The sequence below is a fragment of the Crotalus tigris genome, unplaced genomic scaffold, assembly GCF_016545835.1.
Source record: "Crotalus tigris isolate CLP2741 ecotype Arizona unplaced genomic scaffold, ASM1654583v1 scf7180000024293.1627790, whole genome shotgun sequence".
NCBI classification, from domain to species: domain Eukaryota; kingdom Metazoa; phylum Chordata; class Lepidosauria; order Squamata; family Viperidae; genus Crotalus; species Crotalus tigris.
Window position 1 is genome coordinate 937993 of NW_024100466.1, and position 23598 is coordinate 961590.

Genomic DNA, 23598 nt, shown 5'->3' on the forward strand with positions numbered 1-23598 from the left:
AATCATGTTCTCCCACTTGGTTTCAGGATTCTCTTTTTGTCTTAAGAGAGATTCAAAGGTACAAGTTGCAATTCATATGGGGCCTATTATAGTGAATGCAGAATTCCCTTTTAGAATCAAGGTTCCCAGCTCAGGCAAACATCAAATTTGAAGGAGACACACATTTTTATATCCACTAGAACCTCATTGTTACAACTACAGTTCCCAGTTCAGTCAAACATCAGAGTTGAAAAAGAGATGTTGAAACATGGTCACCCTAGCAAAGGGAATTAGGAAAAGCAACTGGTTACAATCGATCTAATTTCTCTTCGGCTTAATAGATATGCATAGAACAAATCTGAAGCCGTTTCCTTTATTATTGCACATCACAAACTGCAGTTCATAGGAGACATGCTAACCATGGGATAGTTAACACCAGCCATGCTTAACAATTCAGAATGGTCAAAATGGAATCCATATTAAACCTTTACTAAGTTGACTGGGGATCTAAGTGTAGTACAGGAAGCTTCTGTTGTTGGTTTCAACATAATGATAGTTCCATTTTTAGCAAATCCTCCGATGTATTTTGTATTGAATATAAAATACCATTTCCAAATCAATGAAATTCTAGATCCATGTCCTCTCTAATAAGGAATATCAGGACAATCACTTGGTTTTCAGAATCTCTGTGTAATAGAGATCTAAATAACAATTTTGACAAAACTTGATTTTTATTAAAACTCATGAAATGGTATCATATGAGAAATGGAAAGAAGGGCAAAGATAATTAAAGCATGACTTTACCAATCTGATTTAGGTTTAATGAATCTATTTTTCACTGTAGAGATATTTTAAAAAACCATTTGAGAAACCTTGCTTTTGTTATCTCACAAAATGGATTCAATATTAAAAGTGCAAACAAGAACAACGTTAAACATTCCTTTAGCGATCCAGTGAGAATTCTGGTCAAATGAAATACAAAATAAAAATGCCATATTAACTAGGCAGCAGCATGTTGTTCATCAAAATCTAAGATGATATGAATTACCACAAAATGAGAATGTAGTTAAAGAGTTTGGAAAAATAGAAGACAGATAGAGCTGGTATCATCTGCATTGTGATTGCACCTCAGGCCACATCTCTGGGTGCAGCTTGGCATGTGTAGTTATGGAAGTATCTTCCAGAAGAGCCTTGTGGACCCTACAATGCTGCAGGCCAAACAGCAGGTGATGTTTTGTCAGGAATTCCTGTGATCTAGATATGTGCTCAATGGCTGTGAAGAATCCAGAACCAATCCCTGATACACTCAAATACGGATGGTATTTAGCTTGTACATGAAAATAGCAGTAATGTTTTCTATCCTCTATTTCAGCTGAATCCCATTTAAGTTTTTCACCATTCCATAATGTCAGTGGAATTCAGACTGGGGAATAAAAAAATCTTGATGTAGTCTCAGTATCAGATTGAAACTCTGCTCCTTTGTACACGTTTGTATTGGCCCACAAAAGGGGAGGCTTTTATTGTGCTACTGCACCCATTTTCTTGACCTCCCTTCTAGATGCCACTGGAGAGTATCCATAACATTCTTTTAAGACCTTTTAATTTTTTTATTACTCTTATTTTTGCAAATCAACGTTTTTGATTACTGTAACTTATTTATGCCGTATTTGTCTCTGCTGCACCCTTCTATTTGGCCGGTTTCATTCTCAAGTGAGTATCATTTTATAAATATTATTAAATATTTGATACTCTTATTTTTATTGTTATTTCTACTTTAGTATACGCAACCTACCTAAAAGCATTAAATCAGCCATTAAAAAAGCATTATTCATCCAATAGAAGAATTAGTTATTTTACGCTTGAAGTTATTAAAAGTCACCCGAATATGTCTGTTTTTCAGAAAACTTCTGGTGTAGGGAGAAGCAACATTTAAAAAATCTGGAATGAATAGCAAGAATTATCCCACTTTTATCCAATTCTTTATATTTTTCCTCTGAAATTCAGTACTTTCTCTGCAGTAGAAAATCTGATTCTAAACCAGCAACTGCTTCTCCATTAATTGTGTGAACATTGTTTGCCTCAAGAAAAAATTATCCTGCATTAAAATTCCACAGATAAAACTCCACAATTTAACCTCCCCCAACACCCTGTGAGGGTAAGAACAAATAGAGAAGCCACTTGATCAGCTCTGAATGGGATCCCCCAAGCCTGCTGACAAAGCCATGTCTTTGAGACCTTGTGAAAAGCAACAAGGTGGGGACCAGACTGACCTCTCGGGAAATGACGTTCCAAAGGAGGCTCTTTTTCTAGGTCCCATCAGATGCCAGGCCCTTGGTACCTGGGACCCACGACATGCCCTGCCTTCCTGCTCTGCTCTCTTGCCAGGATGATCATTCCATGAGCCCTAGGCCGGAGGACATATTCTCAGCCTGCCAAAAAAAAAAGGGAGCCTTCCAAAGAGAGGCTTCTGGCTGCTTCTGCTTTTGTGTCTCTTTGACCAGGGTCCCCTACGGAGCAGCAATAGTTCAGACGGATGACCTGGATAAACTTAGAGGTTCCTCGTGCAACTTCACACTGGCAAAAGCGACTTTTATTACCCTTCTGGAAGGTCAAAAGGATGGGAGTAGTTCTCACCTTTGGTGGCAGAGTGTTCCACAAGGTTGGGACCAAGAATTCCTCAGCAGATGGGATCTGTAGCAGGCCTCTTCTGCCAGCCTGCGTGGGACGGGCTAATCCCATTTGGGTGAGATCGCTCCTCAGATACCCTGGGCCTATGCCATATAGGGCTTTAAAGGTAATAATCAACACCATGAATTGGACCCAGAAGCAAACTGGTAATCAATGCAGCTTGCAAAACAGCAGAGGGATTTGGCCACCCTGGCGAAGCGAGGAAGTCAATGGGTCTTTTATCACACAAATGAAATATTGGCCCTGACACTTTCTGCTCTCCCTGTAAAGCAACTCTGGGTAAGGCCTTGGCCTTTAGAGGTTATTTTCAGGCAACGGAAAGTAAGCAATGCCACGGTGCTCTTCTCCATCTTAAAAATAATAAGAACACCACCCAATGATGAGACCTAAAGGGATCTTGGCTCTATGGAGTTATCCACCTCAGAACTCTGTGACAATACAGACCATCTAGATCCACTATGATTAGATCACATTGCTGTAGATTGAGGTGTCTCTATATTACTGCATAGTGGATTTTGATTGTCACCAAAAACATCTGGAGAAGAAAGTAATATGTAGATAGGATCCACCCCAGCTATGAATTCTGTCCTCGGACTAAATTGGAATCAGATGCCTCCTCCTTGCTTTCTCAGATGCCAGTTGAAAGAGCACATCTTAGGTTAATTAGGGAGACATTTCTGCACGAATTAGAACAACATTGTAGCTTATTGAACTGTTCACATAAGCAGTTGTTTATTTACAAGCTGTGGGGATGTAATTCTTACAGTTCTTCTTTTCATTGGATTCCAAGCTCAGAGAGTTCTGTAAATACTTGAAACAGGGGTTTTCCGGATGGTGAGATGGTGATCAAAAATGAAGCTGATTAGACCCCTTTAATATGTGTAGCCAAAAGAGAATTTTTCAGAAGGTTCAAACGAAAAATATGGTATTGTATTATGGAGTAATATTTTTTCTTAATATATTTTTTAATAATTACAAACTCCTTTTCTGCAGCAAATACAACATTGTTCAATGCTTCAGTTCCATTGGTACCAAACAATGTTAACATTTCTATGGTAAGTTTTTTCCTCTTTTCCTCCAATCCAAAATACGATGTATATCTTTGCAAGAGCAAAGACTGATTATAGTACCTCTCTTTTCTCATCAGTGGTGGGTGGCAACTTCCTGGCCCTCAAAAAGTTGGTCCATCCCTTATCTAATCAGCGCAGAGAGACTTCAAGAGACATCAGTTAGAACCTCTTAGAGCTGTGAGAACAATTCCTTGTTCCAGTGATCAATCCTGACCATTTAATGGCAATGATCAGAATGGTTTCTCATCCACTTCCTAATAAGCACACTTAAATTGATAACTTTGGAAAACCCTGCATGCAAAATACACATGTAATATGCAGATAGATATAGAAATATAGATACATATGTGCAGGAATTGGATATGCCTATCTAGTGAAAAGGACTAGAGATAGCAGTGTTCGAATATCTCAGGGGCTGCCCCAAACAAGAGAGAGGTATTCTCCAAAGCACCTGAAGGCCGGACAAGAAGCAACGGATGGAAACTAATCAAGGAGAGAAGCAACCTGGAACTGAGAAGAAATTTCCTGACCGTGAGAACAATCAACCAGTGGAATGGCTTGCCTTCAGAGGATGTGGGTGCTTCATCACTGAAGAAATTGGACAGCCACTTGTCTGAAATGGTATAGGGTTTCTTGCCTGAGCAGGGATTGGACTAGAAGATCTCAGAAGTCCCTTTCCAACTCTGTTATTCTGTTATATATAATATTTAAAACAGGGGTCCTCAACCTTGGCCATTTCAAGACTTGTGGAGTTCAACTCCCAGAATTCCTCAGCCAGCTTTGCTTTGAACTCCACAAGTCTTGAAGTGGCCAAGGTTGAGGACCCCTGTTTTAAAGAATTAGCAGGCTTGTATCTCTTGCACATAGGAGTTAACTTACTTAGTTTTATTCTTCAGTACCTGAATAATATGGTTTATTTTCTTATCCTTCAAGTATAACCCTATTAATGTAACAGTTCTGGACTGGACTCAGTTGAGCAAAAAGGAGTGCCTGAAATATGGAGGAAGTCTGGTGGGGACGTCTTGTAAATTTGTCCCTGATTTGGCTCTCATGTCTTTCATTCTCTTCTTTGGAACATATTCCATGACTCTGACTCTGAAAAAGTTCAAGTGTAGCCGCTATTTTCCAACCAAGGTAAGATTCTCCAAGCAATGACTTGGCTGTCAAAAAAGGTCTTCCTCTTCCAGAAGACATTAAATAATGTTCTGTAATGCCCTATAACTTGTTCTCTTTTTTTTTCTTCCTTTCAACCCTCCACTTTTAGGTCAGGGGCCTAATTGCTGACTTTTCCATTGTCTTCTCCATCTTGTTCTTCTGTGGAATAGACCTCTGTTTTGGATTGGATACTCCCAAGTTGCATGTGCCCAGTATCATTAAGGTTTGGATACCCAACTAGGTTTTGACACACCCTTCCCTCTCTCTGCTCCGGTGTCCTGTCCCTTGGATTGCTTTCTCTAGTAGCTTCAGCTTTCTACATCCTCAAGGTTCTACTTGAAAATGAACTGGGGGGGGGGATACTTGAGATGAATGCACTGATTTGCAACCAGGGGGTTCAAAAACTGTAAGGCCTTAGCACAATGAGAGAAACTGGCCTGTGTCCCTGCAAATTGCACCTTTTCTGGATTGTGGCAGCATTTCTGGAGCCACTTCCAAGGAGGCAGCGTCCCCTTGGTCACCCTTTGCTTTTCCATTTCCTCTGAAGGGGAGCAGAAAGAAGTTCACTATTCTAACTTCACAGTCAGAGGGGGCTCTGGCGGTAGCAAATAACCTACTAGGGCTCGACTGAAAGTAATGTTGGCAAACGACTGTTCTGTGTTTCTCTCTGACAGCCAAAGGATTGCATGAAGTTCTTTTCTTCTCCAGCTGACATTCTAACATAGCTATTTCTCGTACATGTGTGTTTTCTCTCCTTCTTTCTAGTTCCGTAAATTTATTAGTGACTTCTCTATCTTCATGTCCATACTAATGTTTGTTGGTCTTGATGTTTTGTGTGGGCTGAACACTCCAAAACTGCAAGTGCCTACAGAATTTAAGGTAAATAAACGAATGCTACACCTTGGCTTAAAGAAGGCTCCCAAACTGCTTCGCCCAGGCAAGTGCCTGGCTGTGCAGCATGGTATATGGATTTCTGAAGAATGTGTTGTTTTGGAGTGATCCATTTTTTGATGGTTGCCTTGGGAAACATTCTTCTTAGGGCTTCTCTCATGTCAAAATGTAAAGAGAGAGAGAAATGACTTTTCTGCCCACGGCAGAATATATATGTTCTGAGCCGTATATAGCTTAGGAGCCAGCTGAGAATAGCAGCAAGCACATAAAAGGGAGCCTATAAGGAGCATCAACCTCTCGGTTGCCGAGTCTCTGTGGTAACCCGCTCTTTCTGAATTCTACTTCTAGCCCACCCGCTTGGATAGAGGGTGGTTCGTGTTCCCCTTTGGAAAAAACCCTTGGTGGATCTACTTGGCGAGTGCCCTTCCGGCTCTTTTGGTCACGATCCTGATCTTCATGGACCAGCAAATTACAGCAGTCATTGTGAACAGAAAGGAGCACAAGCTGAAGGTCTGTTTTTTCTTCTTGTACACTGCGATTGAGACTTGGTACACAAAGAAAGTTGGGATGCCGTTTAACCCCATTTCTACCACATTGGGCAAGGATTCAGACACGAGGCAATGGAGTTGGTACGATATATTAAACCAAGATCAGCTTAAAACAGAGAATCTAACTGGGTTTATTTTAAACTTGGTTAGCTTTCTATGGCATGTTGTATTGTTTGGGTATAATAGTTTACCAGCATATTGTGCTCACCAAGGAAATGTTTGAATTTTGTATTTATTAATTTGCCTCTCCAGCTAAGAAAGTAACTGTTGGCAAAGTGAACCAGTGAGTGCTCAGAAGAGTTTCCATCATTCCTTCTGCTTCCCTATCTATTACGTTGGGTTGTGTATTTGAGTCACATCCCTGCATGTCCCAAAGGGCCAATAAAAAAATCAAACTGGATTATGGTATATTGATTTTAGTTTTCTCTTACTTTGGACAAAGAAAAAACTTCAGCATAGTTTACAACTCAGAGTTTTTTTGGGGGGGGTTGCCTCCTTTCCCCCTTTGTTCAACTGTCCTTACCTCTGTGTTTTAGAAAGCTTCAGGCTACCATCTGGACTTGTTCTGGGTTGGAGTCCTCTTGGCGGTGTGTTCATTCATGGGGCTGCCCTGGTACGTGGCAGCCACCGTAATTTCCATAGCGCACATTGATAGTTTGAAGATGGAGACAGAGACCAGCGCACCAGGAGAACAACCACAGTTCCTGGGAGTGAGGTGAGGGTTTCTTGGAAGCCATTGAGAAGGTCTTTCTCACCTGAGTCAAGGATGCAAAAATGCTGGGATGAGGGAAAACAGTTAAGCAGGCTTCTAGAGCTGCATCTCTCAGTCGCAGTATAAGGATTGGGTGAAAATAGGTATTGCTCCAGATTTGCTTTCTGCTCTTTGCGGTTGAACTCTGCAGCTCCTCCGGAACAAACACCACGGAATATTGGGGTGAGTGATATTTCAACATCAGGCACACCAGAAGGAGTCGTTAAACCTGGGAATCTATAAAATATGTAAACGTTGCACTCAAGGACAGAATTCCACCCCTGCCTTCTGGTCTCTATTAGGGAGCAGAGAGTCACAGGGATTGTCGTCTTCATTCTGACTGGGATTTCGGTCTTCCTGGCACCTATCCTCAAGGTAAAGTAGCTTAGCCTTGTGATGTGGACTCAGCAAATGGCCCAGAAATTTTAAACTACCCCCTGAAATGACAGGCAAGATTAATAGCCATTTACTCAAAATAAAATTCATTCCTTGCAGTACAGCTAGTCCTTAGTTAGTGACCATAACTGGGATTGGCAACTTGGTCAGTAAATGCCCTGGTTGCCAAGTGGGAATCCCCCTTGATTGTTAAGCAAACATCCCGTAACCACAATCTGCCATTTTACTTCTGCCTTCTCTATTAGCTCTGCTTGTTGACAAGGCAATTGCGAAGCACACAAATGGCAATCACATGACTGGGGATCCTGCAATGGAAATATGGGGACTGGTCACAAAGCCTTTTTTCCCCACCATCATAACTTCCAACAGTCACTAAATGAGGCAATCAATAAGCGAGGATCACCTGTATCAGATTGCAGTTTTAAATAGTTTATTTCTGAAAAGCGGGTTCACCTTTTGGAACTTAGCAATGTGTGTGTGTGTCCCTTACCTGGCTGCTTGCTTTCTCTGCCGCAGTATATCCCCATGCCAGTCCTGTACGGAATCTTTCTCTACATGGGAGTGGCCTCACTCAATGGCATTCAGGTATGCATACAGGGGCTTCTGCTGGGAGCTTTGCATTTGTGCTGTCGGTCACCACTGAATTTCCATGCAAAAAGCCACCTTGCCAGATTGGGCTTCTTCCTGCTTTTTATTAGGCATGGAGGAAGAGGGTGAGACAAAACTGGACTTCTGATCCAAAGGACCCTTTCAAGAAACCAACCAATATCTTGAAAGAGTCGACTTGGTGCCGGCTCTTTCTTCTGCCCTTTAAGGCCATTGCCTACAATCCCTACAGGGAGCGATCATTAGCAGATTCTCCTGATCTAGGAATAGGTGCAACAGACCATGGCTGCCATCTTCTCTTCAACCAGGAGGACCCCCAGTTTGTCTACCAACTCTGTCAGAGCAGTGTGGTCCAGTCCAGAGTTATAGGTTAGAAAGTTGCAAGACACGGAAGACCCTACAACCCATAGCCAATCATCCCTATTAGAGTTGAGCACATCTCCATATATGCCTGAATAGCCTCCAACTCTGAGAAAGCAACTTGACAGCCTTACTTGACAGGGGCAAAGATGTATAACTAAAAGTTCAAGTGATCTGCTTCCTCTAGAGCCCTTTTTAATTGGGCCTGGAAGTAATTAGGGCACAATACAAGACAGACCCAGGCACTAGTCATTCTGGACAGTAAGTTTCTGAATAATGGTTCAGATAAGCTACCCAGAGAGTTTTGCACTTCTCTAGTTGTTGTGTAACTAAAACACATAATCAGCACAATATAAGTCTTCAGAAAAGGGTCATCCAGTAGACCATTCATAGCCTATGTCACTACCCAGAGTCAAAACTGTAAGACACAATCTACTTTTTCAAGAAAAAAATTATGCCATCAAAGAGCCACATAAAACAGTGGTTAGATTCATACTTTCTGCAAAACTGATTTTTAAACCATAGTTCACTGAATAAGAAATAGTTGTTTAGTTCACACATAACTAAAACTACAGTGGCTGATTCCACATATTGCAAAATCGCCAAAACAAAACATAAGGTTGTGTGCAATTCGTGAACCTAACCAGTGTTTTTAAATGTTCCAATTGTTAGAAGATACAATTGTTGATCACACTGGAATTTGATGAGGGGCCCAAGAGAAAAACAGGGAAATGTGGCAGATGGCAGATTAAACAAAGCTATATCTATCCCCAAACTGGGTATGAATTCAACCTGAAAAGGATCATAAATTTAAATAATACATATGAACTTTGAAAAATCTGGATTATTTTTCCAGTGTTTTTTGGAGCATAGGTATAGATGCTCCACTGAGACTTTTTCTCATTTGGAGTCACTGCTGGGTGCAAGTCCTACAGTCAGTGTGAATGGGAAGGGAGCTTTGTGGGCCATTCAGATGAGATGTGGGCAGGAAGCAGGGTCAGTAGGCCAGGATTTTGACCTTATACATTGTGTGTGCATGAGAGGGCTCCTCCCCTAACCTCATAGCTAATAAACCCCATTGGTGACACAGTCCGGAAGGACATTATGGTACACCTCAACTTCACACAACACTGTAAGAAAGTAGAGAAGCACCTGGTGCTAAGTGCCTTATAAACAGAGCTTTTTTTCTCATAGAACGCCCAGAACGGAGTTCCAGCATCTTTTTTGGATGGAACCTTATAGGGTAGGCAAGGCGGGTTGTATGACGTGAGTTCCGGCACCTTTTTTTTTTTTTTTTTTTGAAAAAAAGCACTGCTTATAAAAGTTTATTACCTAGCATCATCTGTTTAGGAGAAAGAATTATAGCAATCAGGGATTTCAGCAGGATATGAGCAAAAGATCGATGGCAACCACAATGGAGAGCACAATGTTTTTTGTCTGTTTTGTGTGGGTAGATATTTCAGTTGCACTGATATGGCTGACATCTTGACTTTTTAAGCCTTCGGCTATTCTTGGTAAAAATCCTGTTTTGATGCAGTTTCTTAGATGCAGCTGGCAATAGCATCTGTTCCTACCGCTTTCCAAGTGCTTTTTGCCTGCAGCTAGTATTAATATTTCATTGGTTTTTTTTTTCCCCCTTAATAGTTTTGGGAACGCTGCAAACTCTTCTTGATGCCAGCCAAGCACCAACCAGATTATGTCTACTTGCGCCATGTGCCCCTTCGAAAAATCCATTTCTTCACTACCATTCAGATTGTCTGCTTGGCCATCCTCTGGATCATGAAATCCACCGTGGCAGCCATTATCTTCCCTGTGATGGTAGGCACCTCCATATCATGTTACAACTTGCTCTGGGGCCCAGTTCCACTTATAAATTTTGGTCCAAAAGATGTGCCCTTTGGTGGTGATCCACTCTTAAATCAATCAGCAGTAGCCTGAATCACAATTGATAGTCAGTCAATCTGAATAGAAGCTGGAAGGGACCTTGGAGGTCTTCTAGTCCAGCCCCCTGCTCAAGCAGGAGAATCTATACCATCTCAGACAGGTGATTGTCCAGTTTCTTCTTAAAAATCTCCAAAACTACATTAGGGTTTTCACAGTTTTACAAAAGGAACAGACAAACAAAGCTAAACAAAACAAAACATCAAAAAAAAGGGTATACATTTACAAACTTATTGTATACATATGTTGTTGTTGTTAGTTGCAAAGTTGTGTCCAACCCATTGTGATCTATCTTGTCTTCATGGAATGAGGGTTTTTTTTTCTCTCAAGGGTGTCACTTTTCTTCAAGGAGTTCTCGGCCTGTGAAATTTCCATCTCTAAGATATCAATCATACTTTTCTTTCTCAAAAAATTCTCCACCTTGTTGATGTCCAGAAGGAAAAAGTCCGAAAGTTGGCTTCTTAAGAGTTATAAATTTGACACTCTTGTTTCAATTGCACTAGGAGGCTTTTATTCAAACCATCATCATAATAGAAACTGATGTTAGCTTTCTATTCCAAAGGAACAGCCAAGTTATTTGAATTATCCAGCATTTGTAGAGTTGACACAGTGAGTTGATAGTTTCCTAGAGTGGGCTGATAATCTTTTTTAATCTCCTCTGTGTCATTGACACCTTTAAACACTAGAGAATTTATTGTGTGTTTGATTTTCTGTATAGACTTTTGAAAAATGTTTCTCTCTTTTAATAACAGATTCCAAATCAAAATTAGACGTCTCCCTCTAGTGGTCAAAAATGTTATTTCTTTCTTTTTTCTCTCCTTTCCTTTTTCTGGAAAATCGGAAGATTTCAACCACCAACACCACCCACTACAAAACTACAAATTATTTTAAATGTAGTAAATTAAAAGTCACAGATTTTATCCTTATTTCACCAGAAAAAGTAGTCCGTGCTTCTTTTGGCTGCCTTCAGCAACCCTCTTCAAAAAGGGGTACGGTACTAAGCTGTAGTTAAAGAGAGCCTCTTTTAGCTCATAAATAAGCTCACAAATTGATTAAGAAATGAAGGGCACGGCTTATTGTCCATTTGAAAAATAAATTCCATAACTCCGATGTGACCAATAATTATATAATCAATGGTGGTAGCTGCAGGAGAGCAGTCTCTCAGCATGACAATGAGGAATAATCTTTCTCTCTTGCTTCCAGGCCAACCTGTCTTAAAGAGTACAGTGTAATAAATCTTGCCCTTTCTCCTGTGCACAGCACAATCCCTTCCTTTTCAACACCAAATGGAGAGTGATTATAGCAGCTTGGAGGGGGGTGGCTGTGGCCTAGCCGAGCGACTTGCAGAAATGGCTCACTATTGTGACCTACGATGCTTATTTTTATATTGTTTTTCACCTTTCAGATTTTAGCTTTGATTTTAGTCCGGAAGATGTTGGATTTTGTCTTTTCCCAGCACGATCTGGCTTGGATTGATAACATTATTCCTGAAAAACAGAAGGTGGATAACAAGAAGAAAGAAAAGAAAAAGAAAGGCCAAAGAACAGAGGAGCAGCACCCTGATGAGGTGGGTTAGAAACCCAGGGAGGGAGGGATGGAAGGCAGGCCACTGGGTGGTATTTTGGCACAAGTGTCTGACCACCTCACCTGGCACCAGGCCCACACTCCTTGCAGAGCGTGCTGACTCTGGCTGTGGGCATGCAAAATCACTCCAATTATACCAACTGATGTATTTGCATCAGATGTTTATTTCATTGCATGTTGTCGTTTTGGCAGCATTGCAGTTTGATGCAGATGCTGTTAGTTCCAGCTGTCCCAGTAGGGCTTCTAATGAGAACATTCAAGTGGCTGTGCCCCAGGCCAGTTAACGAAGGGAAGGAACCTTAAAAGACTGGGCTGAGCATGAAAGTTATGTAACTCGGGTTCCCATGTTTCAATCCTTGCTGTCTTTCCTTGTTCAAGACATCGTCACATCCTGATTTTTCAGGCCGTGGTTGATCTAAGCTTTTGTGCAGCCGCGGATTAATTTCCTTCCCCTTCAAAGTGACAAAGAGAATCCAGGAAAAGGAAGCTTATTGCCAAAGTGGTTTTGCCTTTTTTACCCTTTTTTCTTCTCATCTCTTCACTGGCTGTTTTGTTTTTCCTTATCTGGAAACAGCTTCACGTGCAATCTTATGTTTCCCTCCAGGAGAAGAATCTTCCAGTTGGAGTTTTGCATTCTGATTCCTCCCCTAACAATTCTGATCCAGATCACAGGTAACAAATATATTTCACTGAGTTTGCGTTGGTTTTCATTTGTTTACAGCTCTCAAATTTACTAGTATAGGTTTGTAAGTATTAAATTTTCTACAATAAAAGCAATCAGTTATGTCAGTTGCAATAACATTTAGTTTTTCTTTTTGTCTTCATATCAGTGCTGACTGTGCTTTTCACAATCTGATTCATAACTTGATCACTTGTCTTTTCTCCTCCTCCTTCTTTCTCCTCTTCCTTTGAGAATAGCAAAACATAAATAGCAAGAAAGAGATAGATGTCCTACACTGTCCCAGAGTAAAGTGGAATTTAGAATTAATCTGGAACGTTCTGGAGCTGACTGGGAAAATTGCTTACTCTATTCAGGCAGAGAGAAAAAGCTTTACTAGGCAGCAGTTTCCATGCCGTGGCACCATTTTTGCTTGCCAGGTTAAAGAGAAATAAAGGGCAAAGAAATAATATTGATCTTAATTGCCTTGACTACAACTTCTTGTCTGAGATAGATTCCTAATTCCAATTTATTTGCCTTTCTTGTAGTATTACACTCCACTTGAAGATTTCCTGCCCGTCTTCTCCTGCCTTCAGCTATTCTCGAAGCCCCGTCTGTACTGTACCCCAGGTGAAGATAGAGATGGGATCCAATTATGAAGATACCGACACCGAAAGGCAGCACCCACAGGACATGGGCAGCGAAACTACCCTCTAGTGTCCACATGTCTTTTCCCCCTATGTTGCAGACTCGGAGGTCACAGGGTCATCCTGGGCCTTATCCACCACTAAAGAATTGAACATAAACCTTAGATGAGCTGTGGAACTCAAGCAGTGAGAAACCCAGAGATTTTTACTGAGACACTGTGGGGAAGATATTTCAGGACCCCAGAGTCTATGGGGTAAAGGAATTCCTTAGACTGGAAGCAATTTTAGCTTATCAGATTGCATCCTTGTTGAACACTGTGATGATGAGATGTTCCCAGCATTCTGCAGCATCTTTAAGTTGAACTTATTCTGCCCTCGCAGCAGAGGGAACCTGCAAAGTCGAGCAGGAAAAGCTGATGCTTTCTCCCAGACTGCCAGCCACAAGTTCAACCTGACAAAATATATGATGGAACGCAAGACTTTACAAGCAAATAACAATTGTTTTTATTCAGGTACATCCTGCAATATTACTACTTGCCAGATAAACACAAAGCAAGTTGGAATAAGCATGGAGAGCTCACCTTATTTTGTCTAAGCATCGTCAAGCTTTCAAGCCAATTCTTCCTTTAAAACAGGAAAAAACTGAGTATTGATCAGGCTACCAACTGCTTTGCTAGGCATTATCAAATATAAATATGGCTTTGTAGAAAATAATAACTTTTGACTCCAGATTAGCTGCACTATAATCCTAACAAATAATTTATATCTTGGGTTCAGTCGAGGTTAGTCAGTTCAAGTGTACGTTAAAACATTTCTACTACAAAGACACATTTTTGGCCCTTTGTTACTCTTTCAGGCTGCCTACTTTCCCATTCAAGTTGTGTTCTCATTTCCTGCATTTCAGAATAGCAGTTTGAAAGGTCGGAATCATGTGTACAACTGGCAGGAGCTCCTCTGCTTTGGAGGAAAATTGCTTTATATAAATATTGCAGAGCAGCTAGCCAAAACATTTCATCAAATAAATAAATACTGCATTGCTTCTAGGGCTTCTAGCCTGTTGTTGGGAGACAATCTGGAATGTCACTTTTGGCCACAAGGTCCATCATCAAGCATTGAAGGTTTCTAGATGCTGGGCTCTTAGCATTTTCTTGGCAGCAATAATAGTGTTTTTCATGAGCATAGCAACAGTCATGGGGCCGACCCCACCAGGGACTGGCGTGATGTAGCTGGCTTTTTGTTTGACTCCTGAAAAAAGGGAAAGAGGAAATGCAGCATTCAGATGACAGGATCTAAGAATAACAGAATACTTGGAAGGGACGTTGGAGGGCTTCTAGTCCAACCTCCTGCTCAAGCAGCATCTGGACAAATAAATATCCAATCTCTTCTTAAAGCCTCCAGTGATGGAGCACCCTGGAGGGAAGCTGTTCCACTGGTTAATTGTTCTCACTGTCAGACAATTTATCTTTAGTTCTAGGTTGGATGTCTCTTTAATAATCTTCCATGTTACTTCTTGTCCTGCCCTCAAGTGCTTTGGAGACTAGGTTGACCCCCTCTCTTCTCTGTGATAGACCCTCAAATACTGGAAGATTGCTATCCTGTCCTGCAACCGTTCATCACATACTTTACTCTCTAGTCCCCTAATCATCTTTGTTGTTCTTCTTTGCACTCTTTCTAGAGTCTGAAAACTTTTTTTGTGTCATGGTGACCAAAAGTGAATGCAGTATTCCATGTGTGGCCTTACCAAGGCGTTATAAAGTGGTATGAACACTTCATGTGATCTTGATTCTATCCCTCTATTAATGCAGCCTAGGACTGTGTTGGCTTTTTTGGCAGCTGGCTCATATTTAAGTGATTGTCCACTAGGACTCCTAAAACCCTCTCACATTTACTGTTCTTGAGCCAAGTACCTCATATTCTATAATTGTGCATTTACTTTTTCTTGCCTGTGTAAAACCTTACTTTTCTCACCACTGAACTGCATTGCACTGAATTTCTGAATTGCAAGTCCCTTGCCTTGTAACTAAGTTCCCCGTTAATAGAATATCCTCCTTTTCACAATGGCCTCTAGCTTTTGCTAACTGTATAGAAATTCAAGATCAGGCTCCAAATAATGGAAACTTATTCTCTGACATTTGCCCTGAATTACTGAAATAAGATCACATACAGAGATCCACAATAACTTTCCAAATTGCATAGCCTACCAAAAGTTTTTCCAAATACAGAGAGATCCAGTATAAAGTTACAGGAAAGAACTACAGGCTAGTATAACTAACTGATATAACTAACTCATATAACTGATACATACAAAGTATTTATCAGTTAGTTATATTACCAACCACTTCATTTCCTGCCATTTGGAAAGATAATGCAAATTGTCCAAAGATTTGCCATCTAACTTGCTCAAAACTACAACTTACCTTCTGCCTTGGAGTGAGCATGTAGAGGCAGGTGATATTATAGCTCCAGTAGCTGAAATCCCCAAGAAGGGATTCAGACTTGACAAATCAATTGCCTACCTTCAAAATCCACATCTCCAACAAGTTTTGGCTTGGCGGTGACAGGATCCTGGATTCTGTTTATGCCAACATCAATTACAGCAGCTCCTTCTTTGATCATATCGGCTGTAATCAGATTGGGAATGCCTGAAAGTTAACAAAACAGTAGTTAATATAAGACACTACTATGATTTGCTTCCTGAATTGAAAAAAAGGTAGAAAACGCAGATCCATGGCCAGGCCTTTGGTGTGGGACCCCTCCCAAGAGGCTCCACATTACTTCCAGAATGCAGAAGGATCCCTGCAGAGGGCTTCCTAGCATGGTCACCTGGGGGTCAACAGTGTCCCCTCAGGAGCTTCTTTTTTTCAACTTTCTTTCCCAAACAAGCCGTTCAAGGCCTTACCTGCAGCTGCAACCACAATGTCAGCAAGGATTGTGTGCTGTTTGAGCTGCTCTTTTGGAGTGTAGCGATGAGAAATTGTTACCGTTGCATCCCCTAAAAATAAAATACAATAAAATAATAAAAATAACAATAATAATAATAACAGAGCAATCTACTCTGGACCCATTTAATAGCCATATACAGCAGAAATGAACGAAGCTCATGTTTACTAGAGAGCCTGAAAGTTTTGCAAACCACTTGCTAAATTCCTGCATCACAATCAATAGTAGTAACAACTAGAAGAGATGCTAGGATCAAGATCTGGGATGGTTTGGGATGAAAGAACCATAAATTCTGTCCCACACAAAACAACTCTTGGACTAAGCAATCCAGTTTTTTAACAGAAAGCCCCTCAGACCAGGCTACAGTTGAGGGACCTTTGCACGTGCCTGAGAAGACAACTGATCCCAAGATATCACAGTGCATGGATAGCAGCCTGGAGGAAGAAGCATGCTCCCTCCCCCTCCGCCCCCCCAACTGGCCATTCACATCTACCTTCCTGTCTAGAGGGCTCTCAATTCCAAGAACCCAGCACCTTGGAAATGTGACAACACAAAGACACAGCTCCCTGCTCTCTGCCTGCTTTGGCTTTTAGGCCGCAAGCTGGCTTCTTGGCCATGTCACCCCTCCTGAAAAGTGCCTCCATGTGCCACAATGACATCTCAACTGGCTCTTTTGCCAAAACTGTGCGTTAGCCCCTCTGGACTCCTAACCTCCTGGGCGCTCATGCCGTCCGTCAGTGTGCAGCAGCATTGCAATGGGCATGCCGACGTTCTTGGATCGCCCAGCCACCACCACGTTCTTGCCCAGGGTTGGGATCCCTGCAATAAAGCACACAAAAAAGTCCCTCCTAGGAATGTTGCCATCAACGGGATAAGCAAAACCAACAGCATCTATAAAGCTTCTATACAGGGAGTCCTCGACTTACGACCACAACTGAGCCCAAAATTTATGTTGCTAAGTGAGAAATCTGTTAAAAGAGATTTTTGCCCCATTTTACAACGTTTCTTGCCACATCTGTTAAATGAGTCCCTGCCGTTGTTAAATTAGTAACAGGGTTCTTAAGTGACTCTGGCTTTCCCACTGACTTTACCTTCAGAAGGTCGGAAAAGGGGGGGACTCCAGGACACTGCAACCAACATAAATATGAGTCAGTTGTCAAGCATCCAAATGTAAATCACGTGACCCTGGGGATGCTGCAATGATCATAACTGTGAAAAACAGTCGTAAGTCCCTTTCAGTGCCGTTGTAACTTTGAACGATCACTAAGCAAACTGCTGTAAGTCGAGGACTACCTGTACCACTCCACAGTTCTTTACAGCAGTCTGAGTGGCTTTCAGAGTCAGCCATGTCGCCCCCCCCCCCCCAAAAAAACAATCATTTTACTGGCCTCGGAAGGATGGAAGGCTTAGTCAGCTGCATTCTGACCACTGTGCCACAGGATATGTGCCCTGCTCTTACCTGTCCTCTTGATGATCTCCCACACGCCCCAAGGTGTGGCGGGCAACATGGAATATTGGTCCAGGCACATGCGGCCTACGTTCACCACATGGAATCCATCCACATCCTTCTCGGGGTTCACAGCATTGCAGACCTTTCGCTCGTCAATGTGCTCTGCAAGAAAGGGGAGGCTCTCTGTGTGACGGATTTCACATGTCTGACCACAAAACAGGACATTAGCAAGGAGAGTTAATAGCAAGTGACAGTCTTCCTTAAGAAGAGTGCAAAATGTTACCGGATGCTAGGAATTAATCTGGAAGAGGGTTACTGCACAAAGTGCAACTAACTGGACTTACAAAACTCAGAAGGAACAGGGCACCTCACAGCATTACAGTTCAACTTGGGGCATTCCAAAGGTCAGGAATGTCCGATACAAATTCCCCTCAAAAGCCCAGGATTTGCTCACCTGGTAAAGGAAGTTGCACAAGCAAGCCATCGACATTGGTATCGTGGTTTAGTTTGACAATTAAATCAAGCAGCTCCTCCTCTGTGACAGAGGCCGGTTTCAGGATTGTCTCGCTACTAATTCCTGTAAGAAACAAATGCAATATAAGGAGATGGAAGTTACTTGAAACACCCTCTCCACATGCCAGTTGGTGTGGCCCAGAATAGAAGAGGCTGGTGACGTGCAATTAGGGAACACCTCTCAGCAGCTGCCAGAGATCCTCCTTTAGGACTGCAGTCCTAGCTGCTGCCACCACGTCTACCAGTTGCAGGAACAACCCAGAATGCAGCTTTAAATGACAAACCCTCCCGCAAGGTCCATCCTCATCTGCCATAAAACACTGAAGGGCCTGAAATTTCCTGTCCAGTTGCTAAATTCTGTTTCCCAGTCATAAAGACTTTGGAATCACTACCAAAGTTGGAGACTTTGAGATTTATACTGCATTTGGTTGTTTTATGATCTGGGCTTGAACTGTTCTAAAATCTGCATGTTACACTGACTGACTCTGACGTGAAGCCGTAGCATCTGTCTGTCTCCAAGAGGAGGGGGCAGATGAACCCTCAAAAGACAATCCCACCCTTTCTTCCTCTGAAGAACAGCCCCACGGAACTGCTCAAGCAAGCGCTGCCTGGCAGAAGCCCAAAGAGAAGGTGGACAGACACCCCAGATTTCCCCCCCCCCACTCCCTACAACTAAGAAAGAGCCTCAACAGCTAGCTGGGAAAGTCAGCTCAGGCAAACTCACCCACGTCAGCGGCCGCTCGGGTCTTGTTCAGCACGTAGGAATGGCTGGCAGGATTTTCTCCCACTAGAACCACGCTGAGGTGGGGCCTTTTGTGGCCAGCAGCAACCCACTGTTCCACTTCGTGGCAGGCTTCTTGCCTAATCTGCCGGGCCAGCTTCTGTCCAGAAATGACAACTGCTTCATTCCTGCAAAGGAGGAGCTGTTCAGACTTCCCAGAACTGAGCCTCAGTTTCCCTAAGCAGCCCAGACCATTTGTGCACAATGTCCCCAGTTGACAGACGTGGGGCCAGATAAAATGAATGCCTCCAACGCTCACTCCGAAGTAGGTTCTCTGCAGGAGGAGGCCACACACAGCACCTCAGCAGGAAGACAGCGGCTGCCCAGAGGCTGGTGCAACTTCGGAGCTGAGCCCCAACTGGGGGTCCTGAGCCTGGACGCCAGAAACCGCCTTCTGACACTGTGAGGTACCCCCTTCCATAGCCTGTGGCGTCCTAGGCAGAGACTGCTGGGAGAGATCTGAACCAGGGACGGGAGGCTCTAATGTTTGAGTTCTCCTGGTACTGAACTTTACTATCCTGCTTTCTAGCCTATGCAGGTTTCCTCTACGAGCTTCCTACAGGAGTCTTAAATAGAGGTTTGCTCTCCTTCTGAGGTTTCCAAAAGCTGCTTTCCCCAATGAGCACCCTGTTCAGCCAAGCTGTTACTGGGCAATTCAGGGGCTTCTTTCAGACGACCCCATTACTAGAGAGGGCAAACTGTCGCGATCAGAGCTCGCTTCTTACTGAGGGCGTTGAGTTGATCTCCTTGCAAAAAGCGTACAAGCCAAGCGACCCCCCTCCCCCAGGGCAAGGGAGCGACAAAGGCGGCGGGCGGGCTGCGCGCCTCCTGCTTCGGGGGGCTTTCGGGACAACGAGCTCCACACTTGCAAGTAGGCTGTCAATGTTGTCCTGCCTCGATCAAATTTTCGTGGGGGCGAGAAAAGATAAATGCCCGCTGGGGGGATCCGGAGCGAGCACAGGGAGCGAACGGGGAGCTCCGAGCCGGCTCCCTTTGCCCGGGAGGAGGGCTGGGACTGGCACCCATCGGCCGCAGCCAGGCTCTGGGCAGGACTCGGATCCGCTAACCACTCCCGCGGGGCAGCCCGGTGCGGGGTTCGCCTTCCCGGCCCGGTTGCTCCGCCGCCTCGCCTGCCCCGCAACTGCCGCCGGGGGAGGAGAGGAGGGGGGGGGGCGGGCGGTGCAAGCAGCCCGCACGATTTCATCAGCCGGCAGCGCGGCGAGCGGCCACTAGGGGGCCCGGCGCGCTCTCATCCTCCGCGAGCCCAGCGCGGCTCGGTCGCCCCAGAGAGGCAGCCGCCGAAGGACCGGGAGCCCCGGGCAGCGCCCTCCGGTACACCGCGCCGGGCTTCGGAGGCTCTCCCGGCGGAGCCCGGATCGCGCCCCCTTCGTTTACCTGGCAGCCGTCAGGTGCAGGCGGCGCGCAGCCCTCGGCAGGCGTCTGCAGCCGCAGCCCCCTCCCAGAGCGGCCTGGGCGGAGGCTCGGAGGAGCAAGCGCGGGTACCCCAGAGGCGCCATAGTCGCTGCGCCTGTCGATCTGAAACCACCAGCGGAGGAAGAGGAGAAGCAGAGCAATGGCTGAAGGCGGGGGGGGGAGCCCCCTTATAAAAACTCCGTCGGGAGACTCCGCCCCGCCCCCGCGGCCCCATTGGCTGAACGGAGACGGCTTTGCATAGGTGATGACGCCCGCGGGGAACTCGGCGATTGGCGAAGGGGAAAAGTGACGCAGCCGACGGACCGGCGAGGACAAAAGGCGGGTCAAGAAGGTCGCCGTGAATTTTGATTGGCGAAGCGGGGCAAGCGCTGGGCTCATTGGCTCGTGGTCCCCCTCAGTTTGAGCCGAAGGATAGACTGCTCTTATATGCGAGGCTCCCAAGAACAGCCTTGCCGGGGAATACCCCGCAGGGATCTTACGTGCGAAGTGATTTCCTGTCTACAATTTGCAAAGGAAATTACCCGAAAGTTTTCTAAGGCTGCCTTTACAAATCGACGCTGACTTTTAGTGTTAACGTTTGTTTCAAAATGTATAAATTGTTTTGCAATTTCCTGTAAATTTTTTCCATGTTAAAATGACTTAATTCCTAAGCCTTTTTTCTCCTTCTGAAAAAAGGGACAAGATTTGTCCTCCTCGACCTATCAATGCTCCAAGAGTTCCTAAAGATAATATATATATAAATTTTAGCCATACCACTCAAGAAAGGAATATTACTAATAGCAAATGACAGTGGGAAAAACCTTGAAAAATATACTAAATTATTGCACCAAAAACAGTAACTACCTAAGTTTGGCAACATTACTAGATAATTTTTGTTTTGAAAAAGGCTTATTTAAATTTTCACGCATAAATTTGCATGACACCAAGCTGGTGGGAAGAGCAACCATTCCAGAAGATAGCTCAAGATCCAGAAGGAACTGAACAGACGTGAACACTGGGCCCTATCTAACAAATTTACATCTTTAGTTGAAAGTCAAAGTATTGCCTGTTGAACTCAATATGGTGGTTAAAGAGCCATATTTTGCTGGATAGTTGTGCTCTGTGTCAAAGATAATCCAGACTTATTTATTTATATCCCACCTTTATTGTTTTTTTTTCAAATAACACAGTGAACACACCCATTTCTCCCATTTTCCTCACAACATCCCTGTGAAGTGAGTTGGATTGAGAGAACAACTGGCTTTATAGAATTTATTTGCCGGCCATCTCATAGCAATTAAAACTGGGGAGCTTCCAGCATTAAATGCTTTTCATGACTAAAGCTACGGTTAGATTAGAACTCACTGTCTCCTGGTTTCTAGCCTGATGCCTTAATCCAGTGGTTCTCAACCTTTTTAATGCCGCGACCCCCAACCGGTCGTAAGTCGAGAACTACTCAACCGGTCGTAAGTCGAGGACTACTCAACTGGTGCAGCACCATTTGCAGAATGGGACTTTTGGCGGGCTCAGCAGGGCGGAGACAGCCTGGACAATTCCTATTGGCTTTTGAAAGCCAATAGAATTAGACTCTATTCAAGAGAGTCTATTCTATTGGCTTTCAAAAGCCAATAGAATAAAAGGGAGTAGCACAGCTAAGGAAAAGGGGGGGAAATGGCGGACTGCGTTGTTTGGCGACCTCCGTGAAATGGTCATTTGACCCCAAATGGGGTCCCGACCCACAGGTTGAGAACCACTGCCTTAATCACTAGATCAAACTGGCTCTAATAATTCCAAATAGTTGCATAGATTGAGTAAACTACACCAGACGTAAGTAGAAGCTGAAGCCTATTAAGAGGCATCTTTAGAGACAAAGATCCCAAAAAACTGCAGTGTAAGCTGTAAAATACACTTAATAGTTAAAAAAAAAAGTCATCATCCTCCCTCCTTCCAGGAAGACTAAAACATGATTAAGGACCATGATGGAAGCTTTGTACATTATTCCATAAGTAAGACAGTTTATTGTCACAATGACCTCCTACAAAAACATAGCTATATGATTTAGTCCTTCCACATAACAAAGTATGTCAGGGCAACAGTATTTGCACGAGTGTTTATAAGCTTAGAAGGGATTAGGAGACATTCAGCTTGGAGGTCTCTACTTTATGAGAGTTTGCAGATCACACAAAGTTGTGCCTGTGAGTACAGCTCTACCCCAAACTCTCAAATTATTTCCCTGAGCAGGCAGCCACTCCTGTAGGGGATGACGTCCTTGTGTGAGTGACTAAGAAGAGCTACAGAGGGTGCAACCTCTCTGCTGCAGGAGGGGGGAAGAGACCTACTCATACAATAGCACGCTCCTGCCTCAAAATATTGAGCCTCAATATGGTGCTTCATCTTTACAGGCCCTGTGTAATGTTCATACCTTAACAGATGCTGTTCATTAATATCAGCCTATATTATATTTGATGTAATCATTAGAAGTCAAAAACAATTTGATGCCACACAATCCATCTACCCATCCTACGTTATACCCGGTTCAGAACCACAAAGTATGTATGGGCCAGAAAGCTTAAGTTACCACTGCTCATAAGGGCTTTTATGTTTGACATCTGTTTAGTTCTCTCAATTAGTGGGAAAGAAAAATAAAGAATACTATTGAAATTAAAATAGTATTACTTCTAAAAGGAATATTTGTAAATGAACTTGATTATTTTTCTAGCTCCCCCACAAATGTACAAAAAGAATACCACTCTATTAAGGAAGTATGATTCTTAAAGCTATGGCACCTTTCAAGTTCTTGTACAGTGCTCAGGCTAAGTACAAAATAAAGGCAGTCCTTGGTTAATGATGGTAATAGACTGGAACTGGGAATTCCACCACTACATGACTCAGTCATAAAGCATGCCTCCAGAAGCGGTGAATGCTCCAACACTGGAAGTTTTTAAGAAGAGACTGCACAGCCATTTGTCCGAAAAGGTATAGGGTTTCCTGGCTCAGCAGGGGGTTGGACTCGATGACCTCCAAGGTCCCTTCCAACTTTATTATTACATATCTCCTCTCATCAGGGCATGCGGCCGCAAGCGGCTGCAGAAGAACTCGGGCAGCGGCACGATATGTGTCAGGGTGTGAGAGGCCTGCCTGCAGTGGTCCTAAGGTAAAACATCCTCTGAAAATAAGATCTTATGCCTCTTTTGGAGGCAATAAATAAATAAATAAAAGACCGGGTC

The 23598-nt window shown here is 43.5% G+C and overlaps 2 protein-coding genes across 15 annotated transcripts in view; one reads left to right on the top strand and one right to left on the bottom strand.

Annotated features, from left to right (window-relative positions):
• Window positions 1-14250, top strand: part of SLC4A5 (solute carrier family 4 member 5) — a 33542-nt gene extending 19292 nt beyond the window's left edge. For 7 of the 13 annotated variants that reach the window (XM_039324107.1, XM_039324108.1, XM_039324113.1 and 4 more), the window contains 12 exons: window positions 3661-3722; window positions 4671-4871; window positions 5002-5115; window positions 5658-5771; window positions 6132-6293; window positions 6868-7046; window positions 7385-7457; window positions 7995-8063; window positions 10089-10262; window positions 11791-11952; window positions 12574-12641; window positions 13176-14250. In XM_039324107.1, the coding sequence (XP_039180041.1) occupies window positions 3661-3722; window positions 4671-4871; window positions 5002-5115; window positions 5658-5771; window positions 6132-6293; window positions 6868-7046; window positions 7385-7457; window positions 7995-8063; window positions 10089-10262; window positions 11791-11952; window positions 12574-12641; window positions 13176-13344 (1547 nt within the window). In that variant the 3' untranslated portion in view covers window positions 13345-14250. Of the gene's footprint in view, window positions 1-3660; window positions 3723-4670; window positions 4872-5001; window positions 5116-5657; window positions 5772-6131; window positions 6294-6867; window positions 7047-7233; window positions 7458-7994; window positions 8064-10088; window positions 10263-11790; window positions 11953-12573; window positions 12642-13175 lie in introns of those variants that run through there. The other 6 variants (XM_039324109.1, XM_039324111.1, XM_039324112.1 and 3 more) reach the window with 6 other exon arrangements.
• Window positions 13755-21796, bottom strand: MTHFD2 (methylenetetrahydrofolate dehydrogenase (NADP+ dependent) 2, methenyltetrahydrofolate cyclohydrolase). 2 transcript variants are annotated; one of them, XM_039324121.1, is made up of 8 exons: window positions 20354-21796; window positions 18902-19086; window positions 18119-18241; window positions 17674-17826; window positions 16926-17033; window positions 16174-16266; window positions 15791-15916; window positions 13755-14519 (listed from the first exon to the last, which is right to left on the bottom strand). In XM_039324121.1, the coding sequence occupies exons 1-8, from the start codon at window positions 20473-20475 to the stop codon at window positions 14380-14382; spliced, it is 1050 nt and encodes a 349-aa protein (XP_039180055.1). In that variant the 5' UTR covers window positions 20476-21796; the 3' UTR covers window positions 13755-14379. The 2 variants fall into 2 exon arrangements, with proteins under 2 accessions (XP_039180055.1, XP_039180054.1); XM_039324120.1 differs by lacking the exon at window positions 20354-21796 and adding an exon at window positions 19684-20177.
• Between the last annotated feature and the right edge of the window lie 1802 nt (window positions 21797-23598).